The sequence below is a fragment of the Lepidochelys olivacea genome (assembly GCF_965140295.1).
Source record: "Lepidochelys olivacea isolate rLepOli2 genome assembly, chromosome: 7".
NCBI classification, from domain to species: Eukaryota; Metazoa; Chordata; order Testudines; family Cheloniidae; genus Lepidochelys; species Lepidochelys olivacea.
The window spans coordinates 14,720,966-14,745,704 of NC_140417.1; the positions used below are offsets into that span (position 1 = coordinate 14,720,966).

The 24,739-nt window shown below is 42.1% G+C and overlaps 1 protein-coding gene across 1 annotated transcript in view; it reads right to left on the reverse strand.

Moving 5' to 3' along the window:
• Nucleotides 1–4,727: 4,727 nt before the first annotated feature.
• Nucleotides 4,728–24,739, reverse strand: part of IL5RA (interleukin 5 receptor subunit alpha) — a 35,493-nt gene continuing 15,481 nt past the window's right edge. Inside the window, exons 6-12 of the mRNA XM_084633473.1 lie at nucleotides 22,559–22,691; nucleotides 22,292–22,482; nucleotides 19,374–19,519; nucleotides 18,431–18,566; nucleotides 13,795–13,903; nucleotides 9,424–9,508; nucleotides 4,728–5,767 (exon numbers count right to left, since the gene is read on the reverse strand). Coding sequence (XP_084489599.1) covers nucleotides 5,660–5,767; nucleotides 9,424–9,508; nucleotides 13,795–13,903; nucleotides 18,431–18,566; nucleotides 19,374–19,519; nucleotides 22,292–22,482; nucleotides 22,559–22,691 — 908 coding nt within the window. The 3' untranslated portion in view covers nucleotides 4,728–5,659. The remainder of the gene's footprint in view (nucleotides 5,768–9,423; nucleotides 9,509–13,794; nucleotides 13,904–18,430; nucleotides 18,567–19,373; nucleotides 19,520–22,291; nucleotides 22,483–22,558; nucleotides 22,692–24,739) is intronic.

Consider the following 24,739-nt stretch of genomic DNA (forward strand, 5'->3'; position numbering starts at 1 on the left):
ACACTTTTTGGCTACATCACGAGCTTGGCTGGTAAATTCTGAGCATTCCAGACAGTTTCTGATCGCTGCACCTATAGTAATACGATGCAAAAATTATTTAAATACACTGCATAATCCCTGCTGTAGCCTTCTGTTAAAAAGGGCTTAATACATGAGAGAGAACTAGATTTAGCATTCTTATATATTAGGATAGTTGATGGCATGAAACAAATAAAATACATCAATAGCAAATGAATTCTCCTCTGTTTCCACTTTAAGCTTCTGTTGATCTAATACACTCTGCTTTTAGGCTGTTATATCTTGGCTCCTCAGATCCATTAAAATCACCTGAAGGGAGATTTTTAGGCACAAAAATTCAAAGGAGTCATACAAATTTACACCAGTTTGGGAACTGGCTAATTAAGGTAAAAAAAATGGGGAATCCTTGTGGCACCTTAGAGACTAACAAATTTATTTGGGCATAAGCTTTTTGGGCTACAATCCACTTCATCAGATGCATGGAGAGGAAAATACAGTAGAGAGGTATAAATACACAGCATGTGAAAATATGGGAGTTGCCTTACCAGGCACCTATTTAACAACAGCACAGGACAGTGGTGGCACTAACTTCCGGATAGTATTAGGAGAAACTCTGCACAAGTCACCACACCTCATGAGCATCAGCAAAACAAGTTCCCTTTCAAGACAAAGTTGCCTGCGTGGCTCTGAGATGCAGGTTTATTTTACAGTGTGCTCTGTGGATTACACAAGGCAAGCATACAGATTGCAAGGGAGGCAACAAGATTAAACTAAAAGAACAAACACTGGCTTAAACTCTGCTTCATTTGGTTTGGACTGGTGCAACTGAGAGCTGAAGTGTATAGTGTACAATGTAGGCAATACCAGAACACCCTATTGATTAAGGCTGGAATTCTCAAGGATCCTAAGGGAGCTGAAATTAATGGGGAGTTGGGGGCCTAATTCCCTTTGGCTTGTTCAGAAATCCCAGCCAAGAGCAATAATATTTCTCTGCGGGTTTCCTTTCACTTTGTCACAGGGTGGCTGGCTGCTGTAAATTAAATAGATCCAGCTTCCCTGTGCCAGAACAGATGCTCCCAGGCTGGCTAGTTAAGAGGGCAGCGCAACACTTGGGGCTATAAAGGCTCAGGGAGAATCTAAGAGGAAGAAAGACCTGGTGAGTCGAGGTTGGCGGAGTCAGTCAGGAAAATGCAGGTGAGAACTGCCAAGTGCTTCCTGAAGGGGGCTGAAGGCAGGAGGAGCATCGGAGGGAGGTGCTGGCTGGTTCTAAGCTGGAGAGCCAAAGCTGAGGGATGAAAGCAGGGGAACAGCAGTGGTGCTCACCCATTGATGTCTCCACTCTGCAGAGCTGGACCCAGGGGAACAGTGAGAAGGCTGGGGGAGCAAGCAGGGCTCCCTGGGTGAGGATGCTCTCCCAGCAGAGAGACTGTGGAAGTTTCCAGTGGGAAAAGCAGGGTTGCACTTCAGTGGAAGAGGCTGGGTTAGCTGTCCTGGAAGAGGGACTAAAAAGGACTGACAAGAAGCCTAGGCGTGGTGGAAGATGCCAAAATGTGGTATGTGTTACGCTAAAGGCCAAGAGAATGTGTGATTTTTTTTTTAAGAACTATATGCACTGATTGTGATAAAGGGACTTTGTGGGACTTATGTTTTGGACTATTTGTGTTACATTTTGTAATAAACAGACCCCCAGAGGGGTATTATTCAACCAAGAGAGCCTAGCATGGAGTCCCTGGTTTACCTGAGTGGACAAACTGTGATGGGTACACATGTTGTACCATGGCCTGCCACAAGAGGGCACTCTAGTCAGGACGACTTTATGAAACATCCATATATATTTGGGAACAAATTTTCCCATGCCCTCTACTTTTCCATGCCAACCTTTTGCAAGTGCAACTGATTAAGACCACAGAAATGGGCATGATCCTGTTTTATGCACAGAGATCCGTTTGTCCAAAGTTCACTGTCTGTGGCTACAGAATGGATGTGCTCCTATTTATTACAGGTGCATTCAACTCTTCTCACAAACATGAGCATGTGAAAACAGACTGGGGCTGAAAACATAGTAACTGAAGGTCTTTGTTTCCCTCGCTCTTTTCAGGATATCTTCTATCTTCACATATGCATAGCCTAGGAAGTGTGCCAATGTGCCTAGAGACAGGATCTCACGAAACTTACTGCTCCAAACAGGGTTCCTTTTCAGAGTAGAAAATTATTTGATCAGGTGAGAAACACCATTTTCACCATTTACTCTAGCACTCAGTTTTTGGTTTGGGCAAATGGCCAGTCCTCAGGTTAAAGGCATTCCTAGCACAACAGGACATTGCTGAAGATGTCTGGCACTCAAGCACAGAAATTGTGAAGAACAGGCTCGAGAAGAAGCCATGAGAGGGCACAGGACACGCTCCAGAGAGGTGCTGAGTGCCTGCCACTCCACTGACTTTGTCACTTAGGCCTAGAATTTGTTTCATCTGCACAAGCAGCATTTTCAAAGTAATTCTGACGATTTAAGTGCTGACAACGTGCTCGGCCCTGTCTGCAGACGGCACGTAGTACAGATGGGCTTGATGCTGATAGACTAACCATTTCATAATGTTTGAAAGGGCAGCTACCAAGAATCTGTTGGCTTCCTGTTTACGTGTCAATGTGTGCCTTTTGTTAGTTTTCTGTTGAACTTTATAGATGTTGTGCTAAATGCTTTTCCGTATGAAGTCACTCAGTGTTTGAATTTGGCACACTGATAGCACTGCAGCGCACAAAAGCTATAATCCTGATGCATAACATCCGAGGTCGCATTGATTGCAGAAGCAACGAATTATCTGAATGCACATGATCGCTTGTAAGTCTGACTAGTTGTGCATGCAAAAAGATAATTTGCACATGCAGTTATCAATTGCATATGCAAAAGTAAGCAGCCTATTTGGATGCCGCAGAAGGTAACTAACCTCTTCAAAATCAGTCTCTCATGACCTCACAGTTTACAAACTCTTGTAATTGTAATTAAGGAAGACCAGATGAGCCTGAGCTGCCATATCCTGCACCTTGTTCAGTCTGAGCCTGATCTGCCATTATTCTGCACCTGTTTAATCAATTACAGCAGTGCAAAAAGAATGCAAATACAAAGTTTTACACCCATTTTGCAGTACTGTAACTAACTGTACAAGGTAATGGAGAATCAGGCCCTCATGTTTGACCTCTGGTTAAATACTATGAAACAGAGTTCTGCACATCAAATCTCACACACCATTAAAGCAGTTCTAATTACACCTCCCCCCCCAAAAAAAAGGAAGAAAATCCACATTTTAAATTAAATCTCCGAGTAGTTTGCCTAATTAGGTAGTTTGGATGTTCCCTTATCCATAAGTTGTTAGTATTTGCTTATACTTCCACTGATATTAATTACACTTCTTACATATATTAAGACACAGGTCTTGCAAACTGAGAAGCTTATAACCAAAGATGAGTTCAACAAACATAGGACGCTAAGGGAATGAATATTAAAAAAGGGAAGGCCAGAGGGAGGATGGAGTTCATAGTACCAGATATTAGAACAGCTATGGTAACAAAGGATGTATCATAATTTAGTTCCATGTGGGGGGTTGTTTGTCTGGGAAAAGGTGAGATTTTAAAAAGGGAATGGAAGGCAAGGGACTTGCGTAACAAAACACAGATCGAGCCACCACCTCTTGAAAAAGTTCTTTCATTGTATTTTGATTTTTGAGTCTTTCTGGCCCTGTCCCACCTGAGCTCCAAAGAGCAAAGACTCAAATGTGATTTGTATCAGTGTGATAGCTCCCTAACCCCCTTCTCAGAACATATGGTCCTGGGAACAAAAATATGCCAGTTATCGGAGAACAGCAGCAGCAACAGGAGACGAGTTCTTCAGCCCACTCTTACAGGAGTGGTTCCACTTGGCCAAATTCAGCTCTGATGTAAGTAGAAGTAGCATCACTGTGGTTACTGGAGCTCTATCTCTTAGCTACCAAGCAGAAGAGGTCTTTGGCTCTCACAGAAAGGAATTTATTGTTTCATGCTTTGATAAGAAATGCTTACAGAATGTGTGACGTTCCCCTCTGGTGTTGTCTGGACCAGTGATCTGCTAGACCACTCCAATCCTTGACTCTGGGAGCCAGACCTACCCTGCTCTGCTGTGAGAGCCCCCATGCCTGGGCTGTTCACGCACAGCCTCTGGCATATAAGATGCTCCTTGGATTGTGCAGCTGAATGACACTAGCCAATATCTTTGGTTCCAGAAACTGGGCCGGCTCTACGTTTTTTGCCGCCCCCAAGCAGCAAAAAAAAAAAAGAAAAAGAAAAAGCCCTGCCGAATACGACGCTGCTGGAGAGAACAGGACCATCGGAGGGAGCTGCCGCCGAATTGCCACCCACGGCGAGACCTGAGTCAGAAGAGTTGCCACTGAATTACCGCCGCGAGAAACAACGGAGAGGGGCTGCTACCGAATTGCCAGCAGGGCTGCTGCCGGAGTGCCGCCCCTTCAGCAGTGCCGCCCCAGGCACCAGCTGGCTTAGCTGGTGCCGAGAGCTGGCCCTGCCCAGAAACAACCCTCGGAGCATCCGTCTTGCAGTGTTCAGTTATGCCCACTGGACGCTGCAAGCTTATATAAGTTTGTCCATTTAACAAAGAAATTGATACGTACCAGGCTTGTTCTCCCAAGGAGAGTCTCTGACACGCTGCAAACCAAATACACTGCTTCAGGTAGAATAAACAAACATTTATTAACTATAAAGTCAGATTTAAGTGATTATAAGTCAAAGCATTATAAGTCAGATTTGGTCAAATGAAATAAAAGCAAAACACATTCTAAGCTGATCTTAACACTTTCAGTGTCCTTAAAAACTTAGATGCTTCTCAGGCTGGATCTTCAGCCAGGCTCTCCCCTTTGATCAGCGCTTCAGTCGCTTGGTGATGGTGGTGTCTGTAGATGCAGGTGGAAGAGCGAAAACATGGCACAATAGCTCTCCCTTTTATCGTGTCCTTTCTTTCCTATTGGCTTTGCCTACCCGTACCCCTTCAGAGTCAGGTGAGCATTATCACATCACAGTCCCAGACTGCCCAAAGAAGGGGGTGACTCCCTCGAGGGTCTAACAGATTCTTTTGTTGCTGCCTGAGCCAGTGTCCATTGTTCCTGTGAGGCTGGGCTGTCCCATCCATGCCCTGAACTGCCTCCCTGTTCTTGGAGAGTTTCTGTCTGGGCTTGCTTTAAGCCACAAGACACATTTTCAGCCTCGTAACTATATACATGAAATGATAGCCTACAACATCACTGTAACAATTACTATAACATCACTATAACAACCGTGCTCAGAGGCTTCTGAAGATACCCAACATGAGAAACTTTGCACTGGATACCATGCAATCATTTTATAAAGATGAACATGGGGGTGTCGGGTGCCCCCCGGAGGCCCAGAACGTCACAGGCCGTACTCACTTTTTTCTTAAAAAGTGACATATTCGTATGTGTTAGTTTGTAATTAAGCAACTTAACCGCTTGGAAGCAACACATTTCTCTATCTTTGAAGCGCTGGTGATGGCGTGCCCTGAAGGTCCATCCACTCTAAGCTGTTGTCACGTGCAGTAACACTCCTGTTAATTTCAAGATCAGGAATGGAGTAATATTTCAGATTATGAATCTTCGAGGACATCGGAATAAAGGTCTTCAGTATAACTTCCAAGATCTTCAAAGCAACTTCCGACTTCTGTTTCTGTTTCACTGGTATAGGTACGTGCTCTCTGAAACACAAACACTGCTTTTAGCTACCAAATGGTAGGTGAAAAATGCTTTTGAGCTCCAGTTCATGACAGTTCAAAGTTCACTATGATTAAAAACACACAATTCAAAAATATATATTTTTGCTTGAGATTTAACCTCTGAAACTGGTGTATTCCAGGAGCAATGCACCCATTAACTCATCCAAGCAGTATGAAATTTTGCAGGCTGCAAAGTATGTCTCAGCAGGGGATAAATTGTGTAAAAGTTTATATCACAATTAACCCCGTTGCTGGTTGTGGCCATTTTGCTGACACATGTCACTTTTGTCACTGGCAATGTGAGATCCATAGTCAAAGGTCACAAATCTAGCTTTGTATAATATTGCCTTAACTGGCAGAAGAAAAATGCTAAAGCACGGGCTGTGGGGAAAATGGCACTATCTTACTCCACAGATCTGCCCCAGGTGTATTTGGTGTCCTACCTAATTATTTTCGTTGCAAAATCAATGCTTGACTACCATTTTTAACTCTGTCCTGTTAGCACTGCAGAGCTAATAAGGCTCCGAGAGGAGCAGTGTGGTGCACTATACCAGCATACAAAAGACTTGGGGTTCTATTCCTGGCTTGGCCACTGGCCTGCCGTAACCTTGGACAAGTACTGTACAATCCTGGTCTCACTGACTTCATTGGGGATTTTGCCATAACTTCAGTGGGACCAGATTTTCACCCTTTTGTAAAGTGACAATGATACTTTCCCTCCTTGGTAAACTGCATTGAGATCTATGGAGGAAAAGCAGGATGAATAGTATTAGGAGAGAGTGAGAGGGCTATCCATTATTTAAGAATTCTCTATATAAGAATGGTGGTGCCAAATTCTGACCTCTGAACCCCAAATGGACTTTCACAGGTGTAATTATGGATAGAATGCGGCCTTCTGAACCTTGATACATGAACCAGAAAGAACACAGTTGGACTTTCATGATCCCAAGCTAAGTTTATAGGGCTGGCAGAGAGATAAAATATCTGTTTACTTGTAAGTTGAACAAAGTTGCCTTGGAGTCATTGAAACACAATAAATATGGAAACTGTGAATTGCCATTTTTACACAGGCCCCTTTCTGAGTTGAACCACACCCTAATGTTAAATATTTAAGAACTGAGGGGCAACACAATAATTGCACCCATTCTGGCAATCTCAGCAGAGACACCAAAATTGATCTGGCACAGAAGTGGTCCCATCAGAACAAACTAAAGCATGTCAGTGGGGTGGGAGGAAATTTGCTAGCTGCTCAGGTTGTATTGTAGTCTATTGCTAAACACCAGCCTTCTGCCTCTAGGGCTCTCAATCTGGTTTCATTCATCTGCATTAAATGTACTTTAAATAAAAAGATTGCTTCATAAACCCCAATGCTGCTCTCAGTAATGTAAAATGCTCTTTGTCTCATTTCACTTTTTCTAAAGATTGCTTAGCTGCTATGTTAATGTTTGCTATTTCTCTTATTCTAAAATCAGTTTGTCATACCCAGTCATGTTATTTTCCACAGTTGACTTTACTTTAATTAAAAACAAACTGAAGGCTTATACAATAATCTCTTAAGCCTGTTTCCTTGATCAGACTGTGGAATAACAAAGGAAAACTTTTCAGAGGATGGCAGGAAATTAGAAGCAAGTTACTATACAAAATTCTCCATGAAAAGCCAAGGCCAAGTTACATCTTATCTGTAAGGCAATTATATTTTTTCAGGAATAGCAAACATAAGAAGGCATAAAAACTACTTAATATTAAGTCCAAAGGATCTCTCATCAGTTTTCACAAAGTAAATCAGGTCAGAAGACAGAAGTTACATGGTGTTTGCATCTGTGCCAACACAGGGCTATCTATCTATGGTACTTCCATATCCCACATTAGTGTAATATCTGAGTGCTCACAATCTATAATGTACTTATTCTCACAACATCCTTGAGAGGCCATTGTCCCTATTTTACAGGCGGGGAACTGAAACACAGAGAGACAAAGGGTACGTACATTGCAATCAGGGGTGTGATTGCAGCTGGAGTAGACATATCTGAACTAGGTTTACTCTGGCTAGCTTGGGTACAAACGGCAGGTTGCAGCCCAGGCCCAGAACCCTGGGTACCTACTCGGACAGCTAGCTCATGCTGCAGTCCACGCTGCCACTAGTACTAATGGTTCACTGCCATTAGTACCCAAGCTGGCTAGATTAAAGCTATTCAGGCATGTAACGTACGACGCTCATACCTTCGATTGCAATGCCCTGTTTGACTTGCCCAAGAAGTCGGTGGCAGAGCAGGCAATTGAACCTAGAGTTCCCAGCTAGTACCATAACCGCTGGATCATCCTTCCTCCCTAGAATGTTACCTGGAATACATTCTTTAGTGCTTTGTCCATTCAGGTTTAAGTTTCCTATGGGATGGACTTTTCCAGCACTTCGCATCATTCCTCCACCACATACATCTTGCTGTCAGCAAATGTTTCCAGATAAATCTGCCTAGGTTTTCCCTTTCTTCGTTTCATCAGATTAGTCCTAGTTACATCACTTGTACTATCCTGAACAAATCTGCCACTCGAACTCCACTTCACTGTTCAGGAGACAGCTCCTTTCCCCACTGAAGCTATGGCATCATCTGTAGCAATCTGGGCTCACACTGGAACACAGTAAATGGACTTTGTGGGCACAGCTTCCACAAGTGAATTCTAAATCGTAAGTGCAAATCCTACAGCTGACTAGGCAAGCTGGCGCTCTGGCCTTCCAATGGGTAGCTTGCTAGGCATCTAAGTGCCTGTTTGCCTGAGCAAATGTATGATTTGGGTGCACATTTACCTTGAAAATCTGGCTATTTCTCTCAAATCCGGAAGGAATGTATATGGCTTCCCCTGTGCTACCCAGAAGGAGACACTGCAGCAGATTTCCATTCTGCAACACAGTGGGCAAGCTACAGGCATGGCAGGATGTTATCATGCCTCACATTAGAAGGTAGTAGCAGGCCACATCCACTGCTCTTCCCTCCCCCCCACCACCCACACACACAACTGCAGCCAGCCCTAGTCTAGCTAGAGATATTTCTTCAAGCAAGCAAAGTCTACTACCCAGGCATGGTTCTTTTACCAGGATTTGGCCTTATACTTTTAACTTTGTGGCTTATTTTTAGTGTGTATTTAATACAGTAGAGCTATGTAATACATAGGGCCACCCTTTAGGATTTCACACAAATATACAATGCACAAACAGGGCTCGGTCACAAGTCTTCTCTAAAGTCAACAGATCTTTGCTAATTTAAACCAGTTTGAGAGTCTGGCCACAGTTGCCATAATTGCACACCCAACCTCACCAACTGCAGGTGCAAATGGCTCATTCAGTTTCTAACTCGGCTTTTTGTGCTTGCAGTTAGGATTGTCTGATTATTGCATTAATTGCACACACAAATTATGTGCACACATTTCTGCATGCACTAGTCTGGAAATGTGGCTCACAAGTAATATTTACATGGGAAGTTATGAACAGCAGGAAGGGAGTTCTTAATCAGAGCAATGTTAGTTGCTCTCCAGGAGGACAATACAAAAGAAAGACATACTTAACATATGTCTAGGAAAGAGGCAGCAGCCAAAGACTGTTAATTGTCTCCTCTGTGCAAATAACGTAAATACATTTCTTTTACCTGATAGCTTTTATTTAAAAACAGATTTTTTAAACTGTTTTGGGGTGTTGGAATTGGTGGAAATAGTCTGCTCCATACGTGATACCTGTGGAAACAGTAAAGCAGGTTTATGAAAGAAATCAGTTGGTTTCTTCACTCTACCATGATTAACAATGGTTTGATTCCCAGGGACTCTATTGCCACATACACTCAACTCGCCTGCCCCACCTCCTACTCAGATTGTGACTCCTGACCCAGGGAGGAGAGCTGGGGGGCTACTCACCTGCTAGTAAATGGCTGAGGCCAGAGCAATGAGGGAGGAGACTCCACTCACCCCTAATGACTGGCCAGAGCAGCTGGCCTAGCACGCTGTGGGTAGTGAAGTGCCACGCAGTGGAAAAGAATGCAATAACTTACGCTTTCCCCAGGGCAAAGGGGAGGGAATGTGACTCGGTGCCATAATCTGTTCTCTGAGGTGCTGCTGGGATGGTGCCGCTATAATCCATGTGCCTGATAGAGAGAGATCTCTTTAAGAGATCTATAGACGAGGGGGGACAGGGTGGGGGTTTAGGAATAACTGGGTCATTGGTGCTTGGTAAATGCAAAATTAGCAAGCCACACCCAGAAGTTCCTGAAATTGGGTGTAGTTTGGGGTATGCTCAATAGGTTCCTTGTAGCTGGACTCCATTGCGGGTAAGTAGTCAGAGCTTCTGCTTTGCAAAAGCCCATGTGGCCTGTATGCCGTGTACCCTTTGGGTGGACTTAACTTACCTTCTCCAGTGCCTCAAAAAAACCATCTCCCCTAGGAAAGCATATGGAGACCTAGAATTCAGTTGCTGAAAATTTTCAGCAAGGCTTGCACAGGGTGAACCTCCCCAAACCAAGTCTAAAAGGAATGAACTTAATTCTCAAATATTAACTTTATCTAATCTTACAATGCTAAAGAAACATAAGAAGAACAATTTCTGCATTATAACAAGGCTACTTTAATCTTCACAGTTATACACAAACATAAATAAAACAAAGTAAGGCTAAACACGTCAGTCCCCACAGAAACACAGTGAGAAGTAACTCAAAAGCTTAGGTTGAATTTATCAGAGGCTCAATTACAGTCTTTGATCACCAAAATGAAAATCTACAGTGTCTGCTGAGAAAAAAGCACTATCTTGCTTTCCTAATCAAATACGAGGATCCCACTGCACTATGACTTGCAGAGCCGACCAAAGATTAGATTAAAATCCTGCAACCCCTATGGAACAGTATCAAGATCCTTACACCCAACTTCGATGCTGAGGCTCAATGTTCCACTTTCACCCAGCCTGGTAATCCACCCACTCTGCAATATGGACACAGGCTCACACACTTGAGTGCTGATAGTTCTCCACTACCTTCCCACAATTCCCCTTTTCTGCCCAGGACAGACATGATCCTGTGATCTCCGTGACAAAATTATATCCTTAATATACATGATCTAATTGTCCGTTCCATCACATGCTGATATGATTTAAGTGAAATGACACTGGTTTAAAACCAGTGCAACAATTAGTGTAGTCTCCGTTGATTAGATGCTCAGCTAGCATTACATCTGCACCACTTTCAGCTGTGTTGGTTAGGGTCAAGGTGAGAACTGCCTGTTTCTGTTTCACTCTGTTATGTGCTGCTTAAGGAAGAGGCAGTCCTGTACCATTCCCACTAAGCTACTGATAGTTTTATTTTATCACCACTGTCTCAGTTCATCTGGTTGGTTGAACTCTTCCATGACCATCACTTTGCCCTTTTCAAAAGCCTCTTTGGTTCCTGCCAAGCTCTTATTATCCCATTATTCCTTCTGAGCAAATTATCTACAGTAAATTCCTGCTACTAACTTATTCCCTTTCATGTCGCCCACTTGGGCTCTTAATTATACCCCACAGATAGCTCCTCCAAAGTCTTCCATGACTATCATGCGGTATTGTAGTTGGTAGACATGCCCTGGCTAAAATGGCTACTGCCTCAGTAGGTAAATGTTACAACACGTATTTGTGCTTAGCTAATTATTTAATGATGTGATGATGAAAATTACACGTCACAAAAGGGAAGACTGGGAATATTGAAAACACAATGAAGTCTTTTCACAGTTGTACAGGCTATAACTTTATGCCTGAGGCGTGTGGCCAAGGAATCATTGGGAATGTGGGAGAAAGAGGATTTCCTAAGAAAGAGATTTCTAAGGGGACCTAGGCACTTCCTCTTCCTTACCAAGGAGAAAAGATGGAACATTCTGCAACCTATTTTGAACACGGCATCACAAAATGATTTGGAATGTGCATGTCAACCCCTGAAGTGTGGCTCAGCTGGAGTCACTCGGGGGGGGGGGGGGAGGGGGGGCAGCTGCAGCTGGGGATCCAGCTAAGGGATGGGACACAGCTGACTGGAGATCGTACTGTTGTACATGCTGCTATCATTTCAGCTCTTGGCAGGTGAGTTACTTGTACCACAAAGGGAATATCGTCACAGCACAGTGAACTCGGGAGATTGGCAGCCGGGCTGAGCACTTATGTTGGCCCAGCCCAGGTGTGAGCAGCCATGCTGCAAAGCCCCCTACCCTAGTTCCTGGGGATGTTTACATTGCAATGAAAGACCCGTGGCATGGCCACAGCTGGCCTGGGTGGGTTGACTTAGGCTGCAGGGCTGTAAAATCTGCAGTGTAGATGTTGGGGCTCAGGCTTAACCCTCCCACCTCATGGGGGGTCTCAGAACCTGGGCTCCAGCCCAAGCTCAAACATGCTATTTTTCAACTGACCTGGACTCTGACACTTGGCGCCATGGGGTTTTTTTATCACAGCGTAGACATACCTCACTGGTGCTGCACTCATGCGTGTGTGTGGCTAGGACTTCAGAGACCTATCCCATGTTCACTGAGCTGAAGTAAGCTGACCTGCTCTATAATTCCTCCCCAGTGAATTGTGAGAGAACATGTCTGTCCTGGGCACAAAAGGAGACTTGTGGGAAGGTAGTGGAGGACTATCAGCATCCAAATGAGTGAGCCTGTGTCCATATTGCAGAGTGGGTGGATTACCAGCCTGGGTGAAAGTGGAACTGGAGTTCTAACCCACACCTCTAACCATACCAGCTAGCCCAGGTTTAAGTCCCCATGAAATTTGGATTGGAGGTTTTGTGTGTGGCTAGGAGGGAAATTAGGGCCAACTCCCAAGTTAACTCTGTACTGGGAATATACAATGCAAAACCACCCCCCTGAGCGGTCCAAGTTTCCGCGCTGTAAAGTGGCAGTGTAGACAGTGCTACAGAGCTGGACCCGCGCTCCCAGTGTTGGGAGCTATTCCCCTCGTGGAAGTGGCTTTTTTACAGCACTGGAGCTGCTATGGCAGCACTTTAACATCGGCTGTGTAGACATACCCAAAGTGATTCTTTTTACAACCTGTGCTTTTAGTTTGACAAAAGAAACTTTGGGGGAAGGAAGTCAGCTGAAGACTCATCAGGTGAGCAACTAATTTAGGAGCCATTAAAGAAATTAACAGGCAGTTAGTGGATTCAAGGACAGTGCTTGAATTACTGTGAGCATTTTTATTGTGAACCTAATGGTTGCTGCTTGATATATCTCTTAGGGAGAAGAGTTTGTAATTACATTATTGATTCTTTGAATCATCATTGATGAACTGACTTCCTCATTGATTTATGATTCTCTTCCTTGATTTCCGAATATTGCCACTGAAATCCAAACTATTTCTGGCTTTGTTCACACAATGTCTTTGGAAGGTTGGCTACAAGGGCATCCATGGGCTCTAATATTAAAAAGAAGCTGCTATAAAATACTTGCCAAACCAGTCCTAGAGAATAGTTAAATGCTAACGGGTATAAGTCCATACTGGCTTGGTTTTCTGGTGGTGCTGAGCACTTTTGCCTCCCAGCGAAGTCAGTGAAAATCAGGCCACATGTACAGGTGCCTAAATATGGATTTCAGGTGCCTGGTTTTCGACCACAAGTTTGAAAATACTGGCCTTTGTCTTTAACCATGGAAGATGGTTTCTCTGAGCAGCTTTTGTTGGGTCTCAAGGTGGCATTCTTCTATGGAGATAAATGGCCACCAGGGTCCATCTTACTGAGGACTGAGCAAAGTAGATAAGGTAGCTTCCCAACAGTCCATCTCACACTGAGACAGTTTCAGTCCCTCTTTCAACACATGGCTTTGGAATTTGAGATTAAATTGTTCATTCTCCTAAACTTCCTTAAATTCACTGAACAACTATTATTATTTAATCAATATTCTTGATATGTATTAATCATGTTTAATACCAAAATAAAAGCCCTTTGAGTACCGAATAATGCATTTAATAATTCCTCATGCAAATGTAATCTAGGCGAATTAGTTATTGCCTAAGCAAAAATACTTACTTTCTGCATATTATAGCAATAAGCAATGCCATGGAACATATGGATACTATAAGCGCAATGAGAACCGTGTAGGTCTTGGAGTCTACAGGAGTCCTTGGCTGGTTTTTTCCTGGATTTAAAAAAAAAAGGATGATTTTTTCCCTTTGAAGAAAACACATTGGGAAAAATTCTTCCAGTAGATAAGCCCTTGGAACCAAGTTTACTTCATTCAGTGGGTTTACATGGATGTATCTGAGATCACAATTTATATCTCTCCATATAAAATCTTTTATACCTATGACTGGGGAACAATCTGTAGCAAATTAAGCATTAAGAACTTCTTCCACGTGGCTAGGTTTCAATTTATGCATAGAAGAAAGCAAGCAAGCTAAGAACTGGCATGAATCAGGGCCACAAACATTATCAGTGCAGTGCACCCTGCTTTGTTAACATACTGAGTTGTGCAATTCCACACAACAGGCAAATATGTCTGAGGCTGCAATAAAGAGACAGTTTGCTTATAATCGTGGTCACAAAGAACTTGTTTTCCGTTAAACCACCCTTCAGTTATTTATTTTAATCCTTTCAAGCCAGGAGTTGGATTTTCCTGGCTTAATAGCCAGGGCCAATAAAACATGCAGTGAGACCACCAATTTTTCTTTGAAGTCTGTTGTTAATCCTCCCTCAGGAAGAATGTCACTGCTCCAAGTGTCTGGGGGCAGAAACACCTATTGTATTAAGGACAATGTTCCTGTTTGACAAAGGTGTTCCTGATGTCACATTTCACCACTCTGATCTACATAAAGAAAACATTTACATTTGAACATTTAGATTTTAAAGTTTTCCCACTCCCCGTATGCCTATGAAAACGGCACGCAGCCGATATCAAGGTGACAGAATGACTGTCACTGAATAATTGAAAGGATATAAATTGGTCAGCAGCACAATACTCAGGTTCCAAGAAGAAATAATATTCACCTTTGGAACAGATTCTTTTCTGTGCAATGAAGGCCTAAGTGCCTAAGTGTCCTGCAGATCTTATGGGAGGAGTCACCCTGTAGTCATTGTAACAGCCGTGTTAGTCTGTATTCGCAAAAAGAAAAGGAGGACTTGTGGCACCTTAGAGACTAACCAATTTATTTGAGCATAAGCTTTCGTGAGCTACAGCTCACTTCATCACTTCAGTATGCATCCAATGAAGTGAGCTGTAGCTCACGAAAGCTTATGCTCAAATAAATTGGTTAGTCTCTAAGGTGCCACAAGTACTCCTTTCCTGTAGTCATTGGGACTATTTTTGTGGGTATGGAGTGCTCACATGAGAAACGATTGCAGGATTGGGGCCTGTGCCATTGCAGCTTGTCGACCTGGGCAAACGTGCATATTAATTACTGCCATTGATTTAAATAGTTTTTTTTTAAATTTTGGTTACAATTATACTTCCAAGAAAATGAGGTCTAAGGCCAAGCTGTGCTTGGTGCAAGTCTGGGAGGGTGGGGTGGAAAGTGGCACTAAGATGCATTTACATTTTCTTAGTCCTAAAACTGGAGTGAGCTACTCCTGGTTCCCAGCACATAGTAGAGTAGTCCTGAAGCTTCTGTGGGTTTTTTTTTTTGGCTGCCTTTGATCCTAAAGAGCCATAAGATAAGGCAGGAATCAGGAATACAAATTTCTGTTTGTGAACAAGAAAAACCTAGCAACCTTAACAGACACTGAATTAAGTTTGTTTTGGAGAATTTCCTTGGGTTTTTTTAGGTTTTAAATGAATAATCCTGGTGAGACATCTGGGTACATTTTTAGTTTTTTCATCAGTTTGAATATGTTTCATGTTTGCAATTAGTGATGCAACATATGAGGTTGCAAGTTCAAGTTCTGCAAAAAACATGTGAAACCAGCTCTCCACGGACTCACTTGGCACATAAACAGTTCATTGATGTAGGCTAGTTCATGTCTAATAAGTTCTCCACAGACAAGCAGACTAAAATTTACCCAGTTATCCTCTGCAGATCCAACATTTGCCAAAGTTACCAGTGTGCTACCTGAGACAAGGCAGTATTTCCTCATACTTCAAATAAGAAGTAAGGGCCCAGCTAATGGCAGCTGAAAGAACTTAACACAGGGCCTTAACCATGGCAACTCAGATACTGTGCATGTGGAAATTGTAGGGCCAATTTTGACCCTTGCTCCAGTAGGTTCTCAAACTGGGAGGGCGTGGAATGTATTCGGTGGGGGGCGGGGAGAAGTTTTAGGAGAGCAGTGGCTGGGCATCCAGCTCTGAAAGCAGTGCAGAAATAAGGGTGGCATGGTGTAGTATTGTCATCCTTACTTCTGCTTTGCTGCTGGTGGTGGTGCTGCCTTCAGAGCTGGGCACCCCACCAGCAGCCACGGCTCCCTGCTCTGTCCTAAGAGCTAGGGTGGCCATATCTGTATTTGTGGGCCAGGAACAGGGTGTGTGTGGGGGGGGGGGGAGGGGTTAAACTACTACAGACACAAAGAATGGGGGGGTGCAATCAAATAAGTTTAAGAACCGTTGGCTTATAGGACCTATAAATGAGTCACAAAGGGCTGAGCCCCAGAATGGAAACAGATTAGGGCTGATGTAAGCAACCCTATACTGACTTCCTTCATTTTGTGAGCACAGCTTGGTCAGCACCAGAGCATGAATTGTAGTTGCATAGCACTGCTGTGGCCCCATTTCTGAAGGACACTCTGTTATCAGGAGCTGGGTGAAGGTACCCAGTGAATTCATTAGAGCCAAGTAGGCGCATTAATGTTCACTAGATAATAGGTGTAAAGGCATTGAAGAGTTTGGTAAACAGGAGAGAGCAAAGTGAAGAACATTTTTTTAAAAAAGAAAATCAGGAAGTAAAAAAATATAACTCCAAAGATAAGAGAGCGAGGGGATGGCTGAGAACAAACAGTCGATAATGTGTTATGATATGATAACTGCTACTTCGATGAGAACATGTTCAGCAATCAGGAAATGCAGTATCAAGTGGATCCGATCTAGGCAAATTAATGCTTTCCAAAGATACTAACCTTCACAGACTCCCGTGGGAGTTCAGGTAACTTCTAATAAGGAGTACCTGACCTCACCATTCGCTTTGACTTTTGGCATTAGCACACCAGCACCCACATCACTGGGCGGGGGGGAGGGGCGGAGGAGGCAGGTATGTGTCATATTTAAAGAATTAAACAGCTAGCAGGACATGCTGATTTCTTCCTGTGTGATGCATGTCAGACCCAGCTGTGCCAGCTCAGGCTAGGATCTTGTCATATTTCACATGGAGAGCAAAACTGCCCCAGGCTAGTAATTATATGGAGACACCTAAGGACACTGCAGGTTACTACAACAGGTAGATTCGGGAGGTGGCATTCATTTCTCTGAAATAGTATTGCACCAATCATGTCTACACTTGCCATTTAAAGCAGAAAAAGTCCCTTTTTTGCGCAAAAACCATGGGAGCTTCTACACTTGCCAAAGACTTTTTGCAGTAAAAATCAGAAGTTTCACCGCAAAGAGAAAAACATCTCCACGAGAGGCGTGCAGCTCTTACTGGTGATGCTTTTGCGCTGATGGACAAGTGAAGACACGTTCTTCCTGTTTACACAGCTTTTAGCCTCCGCAGAATATCCCACAATGCCCAGGTGACCACTCTGGCAGCTGCTCTGATGCTGTGATGCCAGGTAAACAGACATCCACCCCTCCCCCTGTAAAGCCCCGGGAACTTTGAAACTCCCCTTCCTGTTTTATTGCAAGTGCTCATTTATCTTCTGGCCAGGTGACAATGGCTGCTCCACTGGGCAAACGATCCCCCGCTTGGAGCAGTGCTGAGCGACTGGAGCTGATCAGTGTTTGGGGAGAGGAGGCTGTGCAGGGACCCAGGGTGCCCTGCGATCACCCCACCCCCAACCTTCCCACAAGACCCATCGTCAAAATGGAGAGAGCTGCACTGTGGGATAGCTGCCCTGATCCGCGATGGAAGTGCTGCAAATGTAAAAACTCTCTGACGCCTTTGGAAGTAAGTGAGTACACAAACCAGCGCTTTTCTTTCACTGGTTCACTATCACCATTGAAACTGATAGTGCAAAAATTCTGCAAGTGTAGACATAGCCAATGCTCCAACATGGTATCAGTAGGCAGGAAGGAGCGCTATACACTCCCCTAGGACCATGATTTCAGAGGTGCCAAGCATGCACAGCCCTCATGGACTTCAAAAAGAGCTGTGGGTGTAGTTCAATTAATCCTTTTCAACCAGCTCTAAAATTTGAACCAGTCAGTTTCACTTTCTGGTTCTCATGTATTCGCAATACAATAGCATTTGTGTTCACGACACCATGTATATTTTTAGTAAGCTGTTTTTATTGATTCTTTTAATTAAAACCTGAATTTGGGATCTACACTATTTTCAAGTGTTCTTTCAAACAAATTTTTCATTGATCCACAAATATCTTTATGAATGGAACCCATATTCTGGACTATCCAGAGGTAGCAAGGAGTAGCAACAATTAAAGGGTCAATGTACGTCCTCAGATACACTTGCATGGCTTCCACTGAAGTTAATGGTAGCTGTACATGTGCATGATTAAACAGAATTTGGCCTTCAATAACATATGTATTAAAGTAACTGTTAGACAACAAAGACATTTTGATTCTTACCAATATAAAGAGGTTCAGTCCAATCACTCCAAAATCCTTCGGTACACCATGATTGATGATTAGCTCTAATCTGTATGGAGTATCTGCAGGTGTCATCAATCCTTAAACTGAAACTATTTAACTCGGTTTCCAATATCTGTTAAAAACAACATAACTCTGTCATAGATTTCTTAAGACTAATAAGGTCAAGACAGCAACACTTAAATTGCTCCAGTTACTAAACTTCAGAAGTAAATTTACAATATTTGCTTTAGGCATAGATATAAGCATTGTTACAAATTGATTATTATGTTTGTTCTTCTTTTAAATTAGTTTTAATAGCCTAGAGGTCGATGTCAAAGACATGATTTTCACACAAAACCTCCATATTTGTGGGCACAATTTTGCACCCACAATTAATTACATCCACCATTTTCCCCCTGCAATTCATTCAGGCCAAAATTTTCAAAAGTAGTCACTGGTTTTGGGGGGTCCAGTTTAAGACCCTTACTGTTGGATTTTCAGAGTTGCTGAGCACCTGTACCTTTGACAGAATGGACCTGGATGCGTCAAGATGAACATCCAAAACTGATGTACATTTTAAATTGTTCCATTCGTGTTTTCCAAGCTAAAATGTGGGTATAATTCATTGTAGGCAAAAAAAAAAAAAGTGCTCCATAAAAGAAAGCTGATTTAAAAATTAGGGGTGAAATCCTAGCCCCATTAAAGTCAGTGGGAGTTTTGCCATTGATTTCAGTGGGACTAAGATTTGACGCTAGATCTGTAGATTTTAGAGGATGGTAGATGGAGTGCTGGTTACATTCATAATGTGAAACTCAAAAGATATCCATGAACCAGAAGACTTTTTCGCTAGATTACATATAAGACATATTCTAGACATATAAGAAAGACAATTCATAGGTAAGTTCTATATAGAATACCTCAACTTTTAACAAGCAGGTACCTGTTTGTAACCCATCTTCCAGTTGTAGATGTTAAGTTCATATTTAAAACATTCCTTTAGGAAAGAAGAAGCTGGCATTTCCCACTTGACCAGAAGGTTGTTTTGTTTTAAAGACATGGTGACATTTCTAGGAGGATTCACTTTCTCTAGAAAATGAATAAGATACCAATGTATTACCCATAAAGCAATTCTCTTGGCAGGAGGTTGTTCAAAAGTTTGTCTATGGTTTGGATCTGGTTTATTTACAGCCCACGAATTTCACTTTGAGTTTGTTGTATGATAGGAAGGGGTTTAAGAGAACTGAATATATCAGTGGAAAAACAACCACTGAAAAGTTGGTAAAGCCACTGATATATTAACAATTACTGAGTAACTGACCTCCTTTATTAAAATCCTTTACAAGATTTTAAAAAATAACAACTTTCAATTATTTCATGCCTTGTAAGATTCATTATTGACAAAGAGAAGGTAAGGAGATTTTTTTCATGCAAAATAGGTCTTGTTGCTATAACCTTTTCCCCCTTTTCTCCTTAGCCTCCACCAGCTTTTGTCACCATATATCATTTCATGTTGCCTTATTTTAGGAGTTGGATGATGACCCCTAGAATTGTGTATATGGTGCTTCTATATGTCCTGCTGAGTCCATCTGTGTTGTAAGATCTTCCTGTTTTTCAACATCCTTTTGGTAATATGGTGACCGGAATACAATACTTCAGTATATTCCAGGCACCATGCTGCCATAAAGTTTCTGAAAAATTGCAAGAAGTTCAGAGAAGAGCATTGAAACTGAATATGTGGATACCTCTAAGAAGTAAGTTTAAAAAGTTCAATATGTTTCTCTTAGTTAAGCAACATATGAAAGGAGATGTGATAAGTCTATAAATAAGTGAAGGTTGTACAAATTAAGATGGGAAGGAAATTATATAAGAGGATCCAGGGAGTATAAACTAGAGTAAAGGGATGACATAAAGGAAAAATAACCTATCAGGAAAAGCTTCCTTCCGATGAAATGTGTTAAACTGTACATTAAAAACTGCTAAAAGCTGCATTGCTTGGGACATTTAAAGCTAGACTGGATAAAGCAGTAAAAAAATACTGTGGGAAACCATACTTTGGCAGGTTTCAGAGTAGCAGCCGTGTTAGTCTGTATCCGCAAAAAGAACAGGAGGACTTGTGGCACCTTACAGACTAACAAATTTATTAGAGCATAAGCTTTCATGGGCTACAGCCCACTTCATCGGATGCATAGAATGGAACATATTGTAAGAAGACATATATACACATACAGAGAAGATGGAAGTTGTCATACAAGCTGTAAGAGGCTAATTAATTAAGATGAGCTATTATCAGCAAGAGAAAAAAACGTTTATAGTGATACTCAAGATGGCCCATTTAGACAGTTAACAAGAAGGTGTGAGGATACTTAACTTAGGGAAATAGATTCAACATGTGTAATGACCTAGCCACTCCCAGTCTCTATTCAAACCCAAGTTAGTGGTATCTAGTTTGCATATTAATTCAAGCTCAGCAGTTTCTTGGTGGAGTCTGTTTTTGAATCTTTTCTGTTGCAAAATTGCCACCCTTAAATCTTTTACTGAGTGGCCAGAGAGGTTGAAGTGTTCTCCTACCGGTTTTTGAATGTTATGATTCCTGATGTCAGATTTGTGTCCATTTATTCTTTTGCATAGAGACTGTCCGGTTTAGCCGATGTACATGGCAGAGGGGCATTGCTGGCACATGATGGCATATATCACATTGGTAGATGTGCAGGTGAACGAGCCCCTGATGGCGTGGCTAATGTGATTAGGTCCTATGATGGTGTCACTTGAATAAATATGTGGACAAAGTTGGCATCGGGCTTTGTTGCAAGGATAGGTTCCTGGGGTAGTGTTTTTGTTGTGTGTTGTGTGGTTGCTGGAGAGTATTTGCTTCAGGTTGGGGGGCTCTCTGTAAGCGAGGACTGGTCTGTCTCCCAAGATCTGTGAGAGTGAGGGATCATTTTTCAGGATAGGTTGTAAATCTTTGATGATGCGCTGGAAAGGTTTTAGTTGAGGGCTGAAGGTGACAGCTAGTGGCGTTCTGTTATTTTCTTTGTTGGGCCTGTCCTCTAGTAGGTGACTTCTGGGTACTCTTCTGGCTCTGTCACTCTGTTTTTTCACTTCAGCAGGTGGGTATTGTAGTTTTAAGAATGCTTGATAGAGATCTTGTAGGTGTTTGTATCCATCTGAGGGATTGGAGCAAATGCGGTTGTATCTTAGAGCTTGGCTGTAGACAACGGATCCTGTGGTGTGTCCTGGATGGAAGCTGGAGGCATGTAGGTAAGTATAGTGGTCAGTAGGTTTCCAGTATAGGGTGGTGTTTATGTGACCATTGCTTATTAGCACAGTAGTGTCCAGGAAATGGACCGCTTGTGTGGATTGGTCTAGGCTCAGGTTGATGGTGGGATGGAAATTGTTGAAATCATGGTGGAATTCCTCAAGGGCTTCTTTTCCATGGTCCAGATGATAAAGATGTCATCAATGTAGTGCAAGTAGAGTAGGGGCGTTAGGGGACAAGACCTTTGGCAGACAGATAAATTAGGGGAACTAATAGGTTATTTCTATCTTTTAGTTTTATTGTCCTTAAATTTAAACCTAACTATTAAAATCACACTGTTAAAATCATCATATTTCCCCTAGTTCCACACTAACACCTCCAGTTTCAGAAAATATCCATGTGAACCCTTAAACTAGCCCATATCTTAAACTGGACCATGTATCATTCAAACCACCAATGAACTTCAGCAAATCTTTAAACCAAAATGCAGAGCACGTTTGAGTTTTACATCAGATTTTTTTAAGATTTCACTGCAAACATTTCACCAAGATCTAAGAAGCTATCGATATTTTAATGTGTAAAAAATAAAAATATTTACTCACGAATGGCATTTTGATTAAATATCTGTTCAAAAGGTTTGATTGCAGTGCCATTGCTTGACCCATTAATGTGTATTACGATGACTTCGTCAGTTTCACTAGTCTCTATGTAAGTGCTTGAAAATCGGCAACCAATATTTCTCTCCCATTTGTCTTTACTATATTCTTGGCATTCTTCAGTGTAGTTGTTATACCTAAATTAGATTAGTTTGTAAGACATTATTATCTTAAGGAAACCTACAAGGGTCAAAAATAGAAGCAGGCACTTACCTGTAAAATAGAAAGTATTTGGTATCTTCTGGCGCCGCTTTGCCAGCAAGCCAGGTGCAATGTAGAGATGCAGTATTATTAACGGCAGTGCAAATCACACAGGACAAGTTAGTGACTGATGTCTCAACAGCACCTATAGCACCAGTAATAGACAAAAGGTTGCACTTGTAAGGTAATACGCGCTAAATATTTACTAGCATGTTCTTACTACTCACGATTATAAAATAACTTAAAATACAATTGATTACAGTCTTTGGTTCCTTGTATATGTATATATTCTATCTAATCTGTCTATATATCAAATATTTCTCTGTCTATACATCAAATCTCTCTCATGAGTGGTGAAGCAGTTCATCCCAAACATTACAAATGTTCTTTTTATAGCACAGGACATCACCACGTATTCTGTGTATGCCCATCAATTACGGGAAACAATGTTTAGAAACGTTTTAGAAAGTTTTAAAATATTTTCTCCTAGTCCCATTCACTTGAAGCAATTTCTTTCAACCCCATTCCAGCAAAACCCTTAAGCACATGTTATACTACATTTAATGGTCTATCTGAGGACAGCCCTACTTCATTCGTGACATTACAGAAATTGCAGATCTTGCAGCTTCCACTGCAATTTGTATTTTAATTGGCTTACTTTGCACAGTCCACAATTTTGCATACATTTTGATTATGCAATTAGCACTGCACTAACATTCAATGCTTGTAAAAGGCTAACGTGACTGCACTCAATTTCTACAGCAGTTGTGTTAAGACTTGTAGTCTTCTGAGTTTTATATTGTACCTGTCACTGGTTTAAAATGAATGTAATATAGTTGCAGTAAAAAAGGTTGTTATCAAAACAATGAGCAGACATAACATAATGCGTCAGTGTTGATATCGTTCCAGTAATTTTTTCATAAACAAATAGGTCTACTTTGGCTTTTCCAAATTACTGCTATTAATAAAGGTCCATTATTACTTTTCCACGATTTTCCATGTCTTGTTCGCAACTCAGCCGCAATTATTTAAAGTTCGTCCCACAATTCAAGTAGGGCCTTATATACCAACCCAAAGAGTTAAAGGTGTTAACATGACCTGTAACTTTCCAACATGAAAAAGTTTTAAGCAACCTTTAACATTTGGTAAACAAAGACCTCAGCCTGCTTAGTACCATGGCAAATACATCATTAAAAACACCTTTTAACCTGTTATTAGAGATAGAAAAAAGAAGGGAAAACAGTTAAAGCATTTAAAATGTAAGGTATTAAGCAAGACTTTCATTTTAACAGCATCCCTTGTTCCCTTTTCGTTTACCTATAGAGAGTCTTTAGAAGGAAAACAATCTTTGTTTGACATTCTCTTAAGTGGTCTTTTTTGGGGAAAAGAGAAAAAGTTAGTTGAGAAGGGCTGAAGCTGCTGTTGCTGTTCTTTTTAAAGTCTGATCCCATTTCCTAGAAAGCAAAACAAGACATATACACACAAGGGGAGAGACAAGAACAGGAAGGACAGAAAATGCAGCTTTTGTCACTGGTGTTAAACTCTCAATTGCAACATTTCTGCTGGAGAAACACAGGCATAGCAGTCTTATCAGCCACTCCAAGAAGTGGCAAACCTGTACCAGTGTTGGACTAATTAGGCATTGCTTTTATCTGCCTCTCTGGGCACAGGCTCACAGACATATTGGAAAAATATGCAGTCTTGGCTAGCTAAGCCTGACGTCTATTAAACAGAAGGCAAACGAAGAGATAGGATAAGAGATAGGAAAGAGAAGAAATAAGGTGGGACGAGCAAAAAATACACACGCGGCGAAGAAAACAACGCGGTGTCTGGGGTGTAGCCAGAGCAGTGGGGGTAGTGATATCATCTGGGTCCCTCCCTTTGGCCAAGTCTGTTCAGAACATCTCTTGGTAGTAGGATGACAAAGACCCACGGTGGATCCCAGAGTTCCAGTAGGCGGGGGAGGGAGGAAAGCCATGGTGGTGAAGTTTGCTTGTTCCTGTTCTCCCATCTTTCAGTCACCAGTTGTTGACAAAGAGCTGCTGCTTGATTTTTTTTTCCTCCTAAAGACTTTTCTTTTAAGGTGCCCAAAAGGGAATGATGGGCAGAATAGCCCATTTCCTCATTATTTTGCTTGCCAATTAGGCCTAATTTCCAAAACACCAATTCTGGTTCACTGAGTTCTGGTCCCTG